We start from the raw sequence: 14,995 nt of genomic DNA on the forward strand, positions 1-14,995 counted from the left end.
ATGCCCTCAGACATAAAGGAAAGAGAAGAGTCAGGTCATTTTTGGGAAGAGGTCAATACCATGGAACACTTTTGCAATAAAACCTGGTCATCTGATCATCTACACTTGGAGATACAATTGGGAGAAACATTTGGTGGTTACTTTCTGTTAAAAACTAGCAAAACGGGGTGCCTGGTGGCTGAGTCAGTTGAGCGTCTGACTTTGATTTTGGCTCAGGTCATGATCCCAGGGTCATGGGATCGAGCCCTATGTCAGGCTTCAGGCTAACTGTGCAGCCTGCTTAAGATTCTCTATCTCTCTCCCTCTGCCCCTCTCTCCCCTATTGCACTCTCTCTCTCTTAAACAACAACAACAACAACAAAAAAGCTAGCAAAATAATGTGAGCTATTAGCAAACCTTGGAGTGGTGGGTATGCTCTCCGTCTTGAAAATTAATAGTGCCAAACGTATCTGTAGGGCTTTTCCTTGTGTGCTTTTCAACAGACCATTGCTCATTTTCATTACCATTGGCAGCTGAGATGGTCCAGGAATAATCTATCCCATGATGGTCTCCAATTAATCGCCCACAGTAACACCTTAAATATGGGATAAAAACCAGTTTCAGAATAGAAAACTACACAATATCAAAATAGAAAATAGATGTAATGTTTCTACATTTTTCTAGGTAATATATAGGTGATACAAATGAACAATTTTTGAAATTCCACATTAATATTTTATATTAGATTTATATCACTAGATTGTCTTCTGAGTTTAGAAATACCCTCAGTGGTTCTCTCCCTTGGCTGCACATTAAAATCATTTGGGGAATGTTTTAAAAAAACACCAAAAATCTTGTGCACACCCATGTTCATTTAAGTATTCCAAATCATTATTCATAATCGCCAAGTGCCCACTGACAGATGAATAGCCAAACCAATGTGGCATATACATACAATGGAATATTATCTAGCCTTAAAAAGGGAAGAATCCTGGATATGCTTCAATATGGTTAAACTTTGAGGACATTATGTTAAGTGAAATAAGCCAGTCATAATACAACTGCTGTATGACTCCACTTATACGAGGTATGCAGAGTAGTCAAATCCACAGTGACAGAAAATAGAATGAATGGTGGTTGCCAGGGGCTGGGAGGAGTGGCCAATGGGGAATTATTGTTTAGTGGACACAGAGTTTCAGTTTTACAAGATGAAAAAGTTCTGAAGATCTGTTGTACAACATAAATATACTTAACACTACTGAAATTTTTAGGATGGTAAAAAAAAAAAAATCATATTGTACACTTCAAATATGTGTGGTTTATGTTAATTATATCTCAACAGAGCTGTTAAGAAAAAAATGAGAGTGGAGGGGATAGCTAAATTGGCAAGGGGCATTAAGGAAGACACTTGTTGGGATGAGCACCGGGTGTCACAGGTAAGGGATGAAATCACTGGACTCTACTCCTGAAATCATTACTGCACTATACGCTAACTAACTTGGATGTAAATTAAAAAAAAAAAAACAACGCTATCCTAAAAATAAAAAAAAAGAAAGAAAGAAATGAGGGGTGACAGGGTGGCTCAGTCGGTTAAGTATCTGACTTGATTTTGGCTCAGGTCATGATCTCAGGGTTGTGAGATCGAGTCCCATGCCGGGCTCCTTTCTGGGCGTGGAGCTTGCTTAAGACTCTCTCTTTCTCTCCTTCTGCCCTTCCCCCGTTTGCGTACGTGTGCGCTCTCTCTCAAAAAAAAGAAAAAGAAAAAAACCTAAAAATCTCTAATATGCAATACTTAAGGAGAGTCAGATGTCTTCATGTAAAACATAATATGCATATTGAAAGGAATATTAATCAATGCAAAAAAAGATTCAACTTCAGAGAAACATGTAAACATAGAGCTGCCACAAGAAAAGAGCCATGAATGAGCCTTGACTATAAATATAAATAATAAATTAATACTTGTAATATAAGGAAGGAAAAGTCAGTAAATGTTCTTGCCAATAATTAGAAGGTGTGAAAACTATTTCAGATACATAGCCATAATTTCTACAATGTAACAAAATAAGCAAATTAAAAGGTTAAATCTTTTTGAAACTAGAACTACATAAAAACTAACAAAATATAATAATAATCATATTGGCGAAAGGATGATAACCTTCTTGTGTTTCCCGAATTAGAAAACACCAGAAGGAAAATTTACAATTTGAGCACACAGAACTTTAAAACCTGAGGCAATGAAAAATCATATGTCTGCCGACCAAGAAAGTTATTTGCATCAAATATGTCAGATCATATACCCATTGTATACAAAGAGGTTACTCAACTTTATAAGTGATTCTGGCTTTTCATGTGTGTGTGTGAAAAACAACATAAAAATGTGTACAAGTTATAGGTCTCTGCTAAGCAAGAAAACAGGATGATAAGGAGAAGTCAGAACAAGAAGTCAGAGGACCATTTTGGAGTTCTGCATGGAGGGGCTCTTGACTCAAAGGGTGGAGAAATAATCTCAAATGTATAAAATATACATAATAAGAATCTATCAAAGAGAAATGTATCACCTGGTCATCTTTTAGAACAAGGGTTAGTCTTCAAAATGAAAAAGGATTTTAATTCATAAGCTGAATGATTCATTTCACTGTGGCTTTTTCAAACCGGACATGAGTGAAGGCAAACCATCATTCACACCTGGAAAGATAAATCACTAACTTTTCATAGGACTATTCTTCAGTTTGAACCCACTTTGCTCTAAGTATTTTTCTAGTCTAACCCATTTGATTGGGTCAATGTAGTTTTATTCTAGTTTTTACCGGGTCATTAAATTATGGCAAGATGTTCTCATAGAAGAAACCAATTACCCCCAAATTTAAAAAAAAGCTTCCATAATCATCCTTTTAGTTAAAACTTTTAGAAGTCCTAAATTACATATCACTAACTAAAGACTCACCTTGAGAATCACCTTTGTAAAGGTGCTAAATGCCAGTTCCTTCCCAAATTGCTTTTATACATTCTATAAAATACCCATCAAAATACAAAAGAATTTTTCAGAGAATTTGACAAAGCAATTCTAACATTCATACGGATATGTAAATTGTTTAAAAGGGTAAAATGACTTAAAAAAAAAAAAAAAGAATAAAGCATAGCGGACTTGCCCTATCAGATATCAAGATATATTACAAAACTATAATAATGAAGCAGAGTGGCATTTACCAGGAACAGGAGAAGTAGGTCAATGACACTAAAAAAAAATAATAATAATAAAATAAAATAAAATAAAATAAGATAAAATAGCTTAGAAACACAGCCATAGACATATGGGAATCTGTTATGTAACAGAGAAGATACCAGCAATGGCTAGGATAGACTGCTCAGTAACTGACATTGAAACATTTCATTCTCTTTATGAAAAAAATCAAACTAGGTCCTAGTTAGGTGCAAAAATTACAAGTTTCAACCATTTTTAATTTCTGGATAGTGTGAAATAGATGTTTTTCCAGTATCATCCACATTAGTTATCTCTAAAGATTGTGAGGTTGGGAAAATATTGCCAGGGAGAGGTTCTGGAGAATAAAGTAGGAAACGGAGTAAATGAAGCCGTCCAGTTCTTTTCAATATATTCTTGGGTTTTCCTTTCAATGTCAGCAAATTTGAAATAATTACTGAAAAGTAAAAATAATTTGAGGAAAGATAAAAGAGGTTAGCCAAATGGAAACTCTTCATCAGTGTTATGAACTGAACTGTGTCCCCCAAAATTCATAGGTTGAAGCCCTAATCCCCAATGTGACTGTATTTGGAGATAGGGCCTATAAGACAGTACTAGTTTAAATGATGTCATAAGATAAATGTGAGACAGACAACTGTCAAAACCTAGAGGTGAAAACAGGCAACAATCTCTTTGACCTCAGCCACAGCAATTTACTGCTCGACATGTCTCTAAAGGCAAGGGAAATAAAAGCAAAAATGAAGTACTGGGACCTCATCAAGATAAAAAAAACTTCTACACTGTAAAGGAAAAAAATCAACAAAACAGAAAGGCAACTGACGGAATGGGAGAAGATATCTGCAAATGACATATCGAATAAAGGGCCAGTATGCAAAATCTATAAAAAACCTACCAAACTCAACACTTGAAAAACGAATAATCCAGTGAAGAAAAGGGCAGAAAACATGAATAGACACTTTTCCAAAGAAGACATCCAGATGGCCAACAGACACATGAAAAGGTGTTCAACATCACTCATCATCGGGGAAATACAAATCAAAACCACAATGAGATACCACCCCACAACTGTCAGAATGGCTAACATTAACAACTCAGGAAACAACAGATGCTGGCATGGATGTGAAGAAACGGGAACCCTCTTGCACTGTTGGTGGGAATACAAACTGGTGCAGCTGCTTTGGAAAACAGTGTGGAGGTTCCTCAAAAAATTAAAAATAGAATTACCCTATGACCCAGCAATAGCATTACTAGGTATTTATCCAAAGGATACAGGAGTGCTGTTTCGAGAGGGCACATGCACCTCAATGTTTATAGCAGCACTGTCAACAATAGCGAAATTATGGAAAGAGCCCAAATATCCATCAACTGATGAATGGATAAAGAAGATGAGGTTTATATATACAGTGAAATACTACTTGGCAACGAGAAAGAATGAAATCCTGCCATTTGCAGCGACATGGATGGAACTGGAGGGTATTATGCTAAGTGACATAAGTCAGAGAAAGACAGATATCCTATGCTTTCACTCCTATGTGAAACTTGAGAAGCTTAACAGAAGACCATGGGGAAGAGAAGGAGGAAAAAGTTTCAAACAGAGAGGGAGGCAAACCATAAGAGACGGTTGAATAGAACAAACTGAGAGTTGATGGCGGGGAGGGGAGTAGAGAGGGGGAAATGGGTGATGGGCATTGAGGAGGGCACTTGTTGGAATGAGCACTGGGGGTTGTATGTATGCGATGAACATGGGAATCTACCCCCAAACCAAGAGCACACTGTACACACTGTATGTTAGCTAACTTGACAATAAATTATATAAAGAATAAATGAATGAATGAATGAATGAATGAATAAATAAATAAATAAATAATTCAGCAGCAAAAAAATAAGTAAATAAGTGAGGTCATAAGAGTGGGACTCTAATCTGATAGGGTTGGTGTCTTTGCAAGAAAAGAAAGGGACACAAAAGCTCTCTTCTCTGTCAGCGCACAGAGGAAAGGCCATGTGAAGACACAGCGGGAAGGTAGCTGCCTGCAGAGCAAGAAGAGACACCTCATCAGAAACCAGCTCTAATGGCACCTTGATCTTGGACTCGCATGGCTCTGAAATAATAAATTTTTATTGTTTAAACCACCCAATGTGTAGTACGCTGTTAGGGCAGCTTGAACAGACCAACACACCCAGCAAGCTTATACTTCCTCTCCTCCTACAGCCGTGGACTGTGTTTTCCTTTCCCCATAATTTGCTAAACTTGGGATTCTGGATTTTTTTTCTTTGACAAAAATGAGTTTAACTCTGGGTCAATCCGTAATGTGAACTCTGCTCAAAATTCAGGAAATTACATTTTCCTCCACTTACAAAGAGAAGGGTAAAACCCGTTATTAACAGATAGTTTAAAATGCAAATCACTGTTAACATTTGTATTCTGCTGAAGAGTTCATTTTGCCCATAAGCTTGGGTAATATTGTGATTTATAATAAATATATATTTGGTCTTTGTCCCCATTTATGGCACAGAGCCCCTAAAACCCTTGAAATTCCCTATGTGATAAGAAAGATAAGGATGCTGATAAGAAAGATAAAGATAAAGAAAGATAAAGATAAACCACCAATGGCCAATGATTCAACCAATCATGCTTATGTAATAAAGCCTCTATAAAAACCGAAAAGGATGGCATTCAGAGAACTTCAGGTTGGTGATCGTATGCAGGTGCTAGAAGACTGGCTTGCTCAGAAAGAACATTGAAGCTCCGTGCCCCTTCCCACATACCTGGCCCTATGCACCTCTTCTATCTAGCTGTTTATCCTCCCTAATATCCTTTAATAATAAACTGGTAAACATAAGCCAATGTTTCTCTGAGTCTGGGAGCCTTGCTAGCGAGTTAAATGACCCGGTGGAGATATCCTTGGGAATCTCTCATCTATAGCCTACCACTCAGAACCACAGGTGACAACTTGGACTTGGGGTTGGCACCCAAAGTGCGGGGAAGAAGAGCAGCCTTGTAGGACTGAGCTGTTCACCTACAGGATGTGACACTATCTCCAGAATTTAATTTCCTGGTGCTGTTGGAAAAAAAACATACACATCAAAACCGGTGTCAGAATCAGAGCTTGGTCTGAGCACACATCACTTGAAAGTCATAGATCAAACACAGTGCACAAAGCATCTTCATTATCCAAGTAAAATATAACATAGTCAAATGAAAAGGTAATGCTTTACAAGTATTTCAACTGCTAGAAGCTCTTGCCAAACGCCCTTGCCATTTACATGTCTCAGTAATTCAAGTAATCTATTACAATCAAAAACTCGCTCTCCTTCAAAAACATCCCACATTTGTTTTTAAAACTTCCCTTGGAGAGGTAAACAGGATCCACCAATAAAGTCCTTTCATTGAGTCCATTCAAGTTTTCTCACATCTTGAATAAGTTTTACACAGAGTGCCTAAATATTAAAAGAAATCTTATTTCTCTAAGTCTTACCTGATTAAATTCTGGCAGACCTGGCATCCTGCGGTGCATCTAAATTAAAAAAAAAACAACACAACCTCTGTTAGTTTAGTGATACATTTTGAAAGCACACTTCATGCACATACCGTAAATATCTATTATTTTCCAAGGTCTAGCAAAATCAGCACGTGCTAGTACTCATGTATCATTTCCCAAATATTCCCATTTGCCATTTACCAAATATAATTAGACTGCAGCAACCATGACCTAATGAACAGAACACTGAATTTGAAACCTAAATACCTGGATTTAAATCTCATTGATTCAATGAGTCCTCCAAGCCCCAGTTTTCACATCTGAAAATAACATCTGCCCCATAAGGTTACTAAGAGGATGACCTGAGATAATATATGTAATGTGTCTTAGAGTGGTGGCATTGCAGTATATATAATAATGGTAGCTATTATTATTATTACACTATGAAGATAAGAGCATTCTTGAGAATTCTGAGAATTAAGAAAATGTATTTACATAGTATAAATATGTAAACATATATTTATAAATTATATATAATAATTATATATTACTTATATGCTGTATATTATATGATTTAGTAATATAATTATATATAGATTTATATATAAACAACTTTAAAACCATAAAACACTGTCAAATCAAAAGACGGTTGGCGTGATTATAAGTATTACCCTTATTAATCTTTCTTTTTATAATTCAAAAAAGAACCTTCTGATGTTGGGGGATCATGGTGATCATCACTGATCATATTTTAGGTATAAAGAAGTTTCAATTAGAAGAGAATATTAGTTAAAACAATGGAAGAAAATATAGTACTCATAGAATCAGGATCATTCTAAATTATTCAGAAACAAATATTTAGGCCCTGTCACTTCTTCCTGTCCTAGCCTTTTGGGACTGTCTTTTCTCAGAAGCTTCATTTCACCAGCAAATTAAAAATAAGAAGGAAAAAGACATTGTCATCAAGTCTATCAGATCTGTTTCTTATTAGGAATTACAAAAATAACAAACAAAAAATAAATTTTCATCTAAATTTAAAATCATGAACTATCACCTTTTTCTTGTTCACAGGAAGAAAACCTCATGAAAGATACAATTTTGAGATTCTTACTAGGATCTAAGAAAAAGGCTGGCAAACGAAGAACCATAATCATCCATTAATTTTTTATCATAATTACACAAAATAGAGACTGCTTGTAGTAGATCTTGGACCATTCTATAATATGGAACTATGATCATTGCTATTCTTCTTGAGTCTATGGGCTAATGGCCTATAGTTTATCACATTTCATTAACATGATGATTATGAAAATGATTTTCTATTTACAGAAGCAGAAGGAGTTGCCTGAGCTCAGTCTGCCTTCCATTGCAACCACCGTCACATCACAAGATGTCATAAAAGATGAAGGGAAAAAACAAGGTTACCTTGGCATTCTGTAAAACATTTTATAAGCAGGTAAAATGAGAACTTCCAATCACAAGGCTTACAGACCACAGGTAATTCAATGAGGGTGGGGCTAGTAAATATTTAACAAAGGCAAGGATCACTGTTTTAGTTGTCCCCAAAGATCAAGAATTTCATGCTACCCTTCATAAGCATACAACTGTGGTTTCTAAACTTTAAATGAACATAAGGCCAAATGCTAAAAAGGATCTAAAAATAGAGTGCCCCCCCAATTAAAATATGGTTCTTCTATTTTCCTTTTCCTTTTAATTTCTACTCCCCAAGGGCAATGCCATCCAATCTTAATTTCATGAACCCAATTACCCTGGGGAATTTTCCATAGCCCTTTATTCTCCTATCTTTCACTGGCCGCTGTTTTGAACTTTGTTCTAAAAGTAGAGCTTCCAAAGGGTTCTCAAGAGCTCAGCAAACTCAAGTCATTCCATTCTGCCATCCACTACCCGCTCAAACAAAAAGTATATGGGTAAAACAGGGAACTGTGCATAATCTGAACACGGCGTCTTGAAATATCCTGAACTGTCACAATTTTCCATAAATGCTTGAGATGGGGATAAGGAACATTCACAATATTTTCAATATTCAGTATTCAGAAGCTGTAAATTGTTCATCCAAACCAGGTAGAATGGACACAGCACCAGATATTTTCCTCATTTCTTTTTTTTAATTCAAGTTTTTAAATTTTTTTTTTAATTTTTATTTATTTTGAGAGAGAGAGAGAGAGAGAGAGAGAGGGAGACAGAAAACTAACAAGTGGGGAAGGGGCAGAGACAAAGGGGGACAGAGTATCCCAAGCAGGTTCCATGCAGACAGCAGAGAGCCTGACGTGGGGCTTGAACCCACGAACCGTGAGATCATGACCTGAGCCAAAGGCAGTCACTTAACCAACTGAGCCACCCCCTTAGGTTTTGAATTTTAATTTCAGTATAGTTAACATCCAGTATTCTATTAGTTTCAGGTGTACAATAGAGTGATTCAACAATGCTCTACAGTATTCAGTGTTCATCCTAAATGCGCCCTTAATCCCCTTCACCATTTCACCCACCTCCTTCCAGTAACCTTCAGATTATTCTCTGCAGTAAAGAGTCTATTTCTCAGTTTGTCTCCCTCTCCTTTTTTGTCTTCCCCTTTGCTCATTTGTTTTGTTTCTTAAATTCCACAAATGAGTTAAATCATATGGTCTCTGTCTTTCCCTGACTTATTTTGCTTAGCATGATGATCTCTAGCGCCATCATGTTTGTTGCAGGGGTTCCCCTGATTGCCATTATTTCACTAAGAGAAATAGAAGCATCAAAGAAATGACAACCGCCACGATAGTAACAGTGGCTCCATCAGGGTGATGTCATTACGATAAACTTTTTCTTCTTTATACTTCCCTCGGTCATTAAACAGATGTTTATCAGGAGTGTACCAAGCAGCAGGCACGGTCAGAAGCAACTGGGGCTGGAGTAAGGTATGAAATCAACAAGGTCCCTGAGTTCCGCAGGTTGTCTACAATAATCATGTATTATTTTTATAAAGACAACGAAACAGGGGCGCCTGGGTAGCTCAATCAGTTAAGCATCTGACTTCAGCTCAGGTCATGATCTCACAGTTCATGGGTGTGAGCCCCACGTCGGGCTCTGTGCCGATGGCTCAGAGCCTGGAACCTGTTTCAGATTCTGCGCCTCCCCCACTTATGCTCTGTCTATCTCTCTCTCTCTCTCAAAAATAAATAAACATTGAAATAAATAAATATATAAAAAGAAACATTGATTAAAAATAAAGAAACGCTCACTTTACAGATATATATTATTGAATCCTCTAGACAAATCATATCTCTAAGTTTCCACAAACAGTCCTCAAAGTAGTGTTGCTTTAAAATGGAAAATAGAATTAAAAATTGTACCTGTGAGGGTCTTTTGAGCTAGGTATGACTTTGCTACATTCTCTCTTGTTGAACACTCCTTCAATCCAGGATTTCTGGGACTGAAGAGAAAGTGTCGTTATTTTTCATATTATAATTATGTAAGAAAGCAGTGTAACTACAGTAGTTCTGGCAGGCAAGATATATTTAAATATCATGGAGACGAATCAGAATGTCAAGACCAACCCCAAACAGACTAAGCATTTACTGGCTTCTATCACAGACAACACAGACACAAATAAACCAAATGCGAACACAAAAATAATCACAAATAGATTCATAATCTCATTTTCAGCAAAATGTCCATAAATGCACAAAACTCTAGGAAGGAAGTAATGTTATAACTGAAGCATCATTTTAATTCTGTTACAAGTCACTTTTAAATCTTGTACCATAGTTCTATAGAGTGAATTTCAAGTTCTCAAACTTCAAAATTCTCACTCATAAAGTCCCACTTTGGTGAAGATTTCACAGGAAGCTGGAATCTCAGCAGGATTTTGTGAAAGGGCTTTAATCTCAAATGGGACTGGAGGATATGAATTGAGGAATCTCATGCACATGACCTCAGAAGAACAGAGCTTAAAAACTGAGACACTGACTCCCAGTAAATGCCTCACATACAGAAGACTGAGACTTATCTCCTGACCAATGAACATCTGCCAAGAATCTCTCCTCATCCTCAAGCCAATGAACTTAATGACTTGGAGTCTGGCTGGACTTCTTCCTGTTTGCACTCCTTGCCCATAAATACAGACCACCCCAAGCCTTCCATGGACTCAGGTATAGCTTGCTACAGCGTGCTTCCTGAACTGCAATTCTCTTGCTCCTCCTGAATCAACTCAATTTCTGGTCATTAGGGCTTGCCTCAGTTTACCTCTCTATTTAGGTAGACAATTTGATTCACATTCTATAAGCATGGATTACCCCTGACTGTGCCGCTTCATGTTGCACAGCCTACAACCGTCCTTAAATCCTGATGGGACATAGGTACTCGCTCAACCTCGTAATAAAATCTCTCCCATTCTACAAAACTCAACTCACAGCCATGCTCTCCCATGGGCCATATCATAAATCCAGAAGCAGAGGACACTGGAGCCACAATAGACCCCAGCCAATTGATGAGCTTGGCCTTCTCCTAATATGAAAATATTTTAGCTCATATAAACGTATAAGTACATTACATAAAAATATAAACACATGCATTACCGCAGTGACAAAAGGGCAGTGGACGGGAATCCGCAAGGGGGCTTTTCAAACTCCATGTTACTGCCGCCCCCACCTCACTCTGACATCTGTTCTCATCCTACAGTTGCAGGAAATGCACAGCACTAGACAACAGGTGACAAATCCAGCTGTGCAACCTCATCCTCTGGGACTTTGTCCTCACGACCCAGATGCTCAGGACATGGCCACCCTAAAACATGCTGCCTTGGTGTATAGGTTCTTTTGAGCTGTAGGCACTTGGAAAACGGCAAGTACAGTGAGAGGCTTTCACTGAACTCTCCCTATCTGCCTAAAGATGGATCTTCCACAGGAACTCAATTGTCATAAAGCCCTGGGAGTTTCATCAACCAGGAAGGATTGACTCTTATCTCAAGACAAGGGAGTAGAAGTCAACATCACACCCAGACAAACCTGGTCACAAACTATCATATCTCCCATCTATTCTTCTAAGGGCCCATTCATCTTTTCTACAAATCATTAACTCTCTCCTAAATTGCCTACACCCCCAACCCTTCCCCTATTGGGACAGTATATCAATTCTCAAATATCACCCTTTTCGGGGCATTTACTTTTGTTTTCCTGTTATGTCCCCATGAACCTATCAAAAATTAATAAATGTGTCTATCTTTTCTTCTGTCAGTTTATTACAGAGCCAGCCATCAAACCTAAGAGAGTAGGGGAAAAGTTTTCCTTCCCCCACAATTACAAATGAGGCATTTATGGACTCCCCTGTATACTTCAATATTAAACTCATGGATTTTGTTCAATATGCACCAACCCTAAACATAACTGCTGACTACTGAATGGAACTGTATATAAGCAGAATCCAGATCTTGTTAAGCAAAAAGGAGGGGGGTGGGCATTGACTGACTGGTTCCTGCACATTTTAAACATATCTATAAACAAGGAAAACTTCCCAGATCAAGCCCAGGTCATCTTAAAATCATTCTACCCTCTTTTTTTTTTATTTTTAGACAGAGAGAGCATGAGAGCAGGAGAGAGGGACACAAGGAGAGACATAATCTTAAGCAGGCTGTACACTCAGTGCAGAGCCTGACACAGGACTCGATCCAACAACCCTGGATTCATAACCTGAGCCAAAATCAAGAGTCAGACACTCAAGTGACTGAGCCACCCAGGTGCCCCCAAAATCATTCTACCTTCTTATCCCTTTTGCATAGTCAGCAGCTTTTTAAAAGCCATCCGCTAAATTGGTAGAGCACTAAAAACATAGAAACTTGGAAAAATTCAGAGTCACAGACCATGGAGTGAACTCAACAAAGTAATCTCAAAATCTACTTACTATAACAAGAAATGACACAATCTTTTGGAATTGGTAAGCCCTATTTCCACTACAAAAACTAACATTTTCGTTTATTCATTCTGCAAGCATTTAAGTACCTAACTTTTGCAAAGTACTGAAAAGAGTGCTATAGGGAAGTCAGTATGTTCTCAAAGAGCTCTTCATTCCAAATTGATTCAACCAATATATCGGATAGGCCTCCAGGCCGCATGCTGTCAACTCTATGACAGGTAAGACAAGCTTTTTGCTCTGATGTAGCTTGGAATAAAAAGGAGGAAACATAATAAACTGGTATTGTTAAACTGCATGTTCACCAGTTAACTATTAAAAAGCGCTCCAAAAAGGGTCATCAATATAGGAAACTAGATATACAAATTAAGCAGGCTATGTTGTCATTCATTCTTTTTAAGAGACTAGATTAGGTATCTGACTGGTAGGCCTATCTGAGCAAATTAATTTCTTCATGCCTGTTTGGTCATATATTGAAAATGGAGATAATAATAATACCTCATAGCACTGTTGAAAGGAATAAATTAAAGCTTTAGAATTTTCCCTGGGACTTATTAAGGGTCTATTAAAGCTTAGCTATTATTATTGATATATAAAAAAAAAAATTAGCTTTTGGTTGGTAGCCAGGGAACTTAAATTTGATTTTTTTTTCTTCCATAGGAAAATACTTCCTGACCTCCAAATCTTCCTCCTGAGACATCTCATACTTAAAAGAAATGGGTCCACCTTTCCCACTAGACTCTTTACTTAAAAGAAATGACTTCTCTGGGTCCACCTTCCCCACTAGACTCTTGCTCTCATGGGCCCCACTGACAGTCATTTCTGTTACCCCCGGGGCCCAACCCAGTGATTACTGGAATGAACAACACAACGAACATGCATAAACTAGAACTTCAGGAATCCATGAACATAATTTTCCCTTCAAAGGTGTAAACAGGAGACCTGTGCCACACCAAGAACATGGAAACTTTGTTCCTGCAATTCTCACGTCTAATCTCAAAACTATGGGAAAAGAAAATCAGGCCTAATTTGCAAGAGTTTCAAGCAATTCCCAGTTTCAAACTTTACTTTATCTTGTAATGATAGCCTTTTTAATACACTCTGCAGCACATACAGAAGAGGCTCTCACATTCAGATCAACAGAGAGTGGTTAGAAACCAAATGTTTGTTGGTTCTAATTCAATAGCCCAGATCCACTGAGGACAGATGTCCAGCGTGGTGGCTTCTGCCACTTGGAGCAGCAAACTGTCGTGGGCAGTAGTTGGGGGTGGAGACTATGCCATTTCTGCAGCTATCATGGCAGCCTACAGAGCTGGGTGTTTTTCTGAGATGACAGATAGACAGACAGACAGGCAGACAGATAGATACTGAGGTGGGGGGCGGGGGTGTGTTTGTTGACTGACATTCCTATCCGGAGGAGGGAAAGGCAGAGGACAAAAAAGGGAAACTGTTGGTCTCGGGTTCTGTGTTTGCCTCACTCTAAAACATAATCAGATCGTACCTACAATCCCAGGCCTGAGGGGAGGGCGGCCAATAGCAAACAAAGGTCTAAAAACGAATCTCCCAACAGAAGCTATACAAACTAACTAATAATAAGCTTATCAATCAATAAGGTATATGAATTCATCCCTGTCCTCACTGAAACTATTTCTACACTGGGGCTTTTCAGGCTCCGAGAGAATAAACAGATCCTCTCTCAGGGGAATCTCTGAGAGGGCATCCTTTTAAAGATTGTATTTTTAAAGTGATCTCTGCATCCAACATGGGGCTTAGACTCACAATTTTGAGATCAAAAGTTGTATGCTCCACCGACTGAGCCAGCCAGGCACCCCTGAGAAGGCACAGTTTTAGACACATTCCTTAATTTAAAAAAAAAACAAAACTCTGCAAATGATTGTTCTTTAAAATCCAGAGGGCTGTGTGATTGGGAGTGAAGGGGTACACAGATTACAGGTCATTTCTTTTCAAAAACTCGGTTGTGCTTTCAAAAAAATCTAATGTCTAACAAATGTTTTCCCAGGTGAAACTACAGGTTCCCATTTTTATGCTTCCCACACTATCTTTTTGTTTTTCTAATTCAAGTTAGTTAACATATACTGTAGTATTGGTTTCAGGAGTTGAATTTAGTGATTCATCACTTACATAGAACACCCAGTGCTCATCCCAAGTGCCCTCCTTAATGCCCATGACCCATTTAGTCTATCCCCCCACCCACCTCACCTGCAGCAACCCTCAGTTTGTTCTCTGTATTTAAGCATCTCTTATGGTTTGCCTCCCTCTGTTTTTATCTTATTTTTCCTTCCCTTTCCCTGTGTTCATCTGTCTAGTTTCTTAAATTCCACATATGAGTGAAATCATGATATTTGTCTTTCTCCGGCTTATTTCCCTTAGCATAACACACTCTAGTTCCATC

At 38.0% G+C, this 14,995-nt stretch overlaps 1 protein-coding gene across 1 annotated transcript in view; it reads right to left on the bottom strand.

The window, feature by feature from the left end:
• Positions 1–14,995, bottom strand: part of TRPM6 (transient receptor potential cation channel subfamily M member 6) — a 201,257-nt gene that overhangs the window by 111,757 nt on the left and 74,505 nt on the right. The window contains exons 6-8 of the mRNA XM_042912014.1: positions 10,029–10,108; positions 6,676–6,714; positions 397–574 (exon numbers count right to left, since the gene is read on the bottom strand). Coding sequence (XP_042767948.1) covers positions 397–574; positions 6,676–6,714; positions 10,029–10,108 — 297 coding nt within the window. The remainder of the gene's footprint in view (positions 1–396; positions 575–6,675; positions 6,715–10,028; positions 10,109–14,995) is intronic.

The sequence above is a fragment of the Panthera leo genome, chromosome D4 (genome assembly GCF_018350215.1).
Source record: "Panthera leo isolate Ple1 chromosome D4, P.leo_Ple1_pat1.1, whole genome shotgun sequence".
Classification (NCBI taxonomy): domain Eukaryota; kingdom Metazoa; phylum Chordata; class Mammalia; order Carnivora; family Felidae; genus Panthera; species Panthera leo.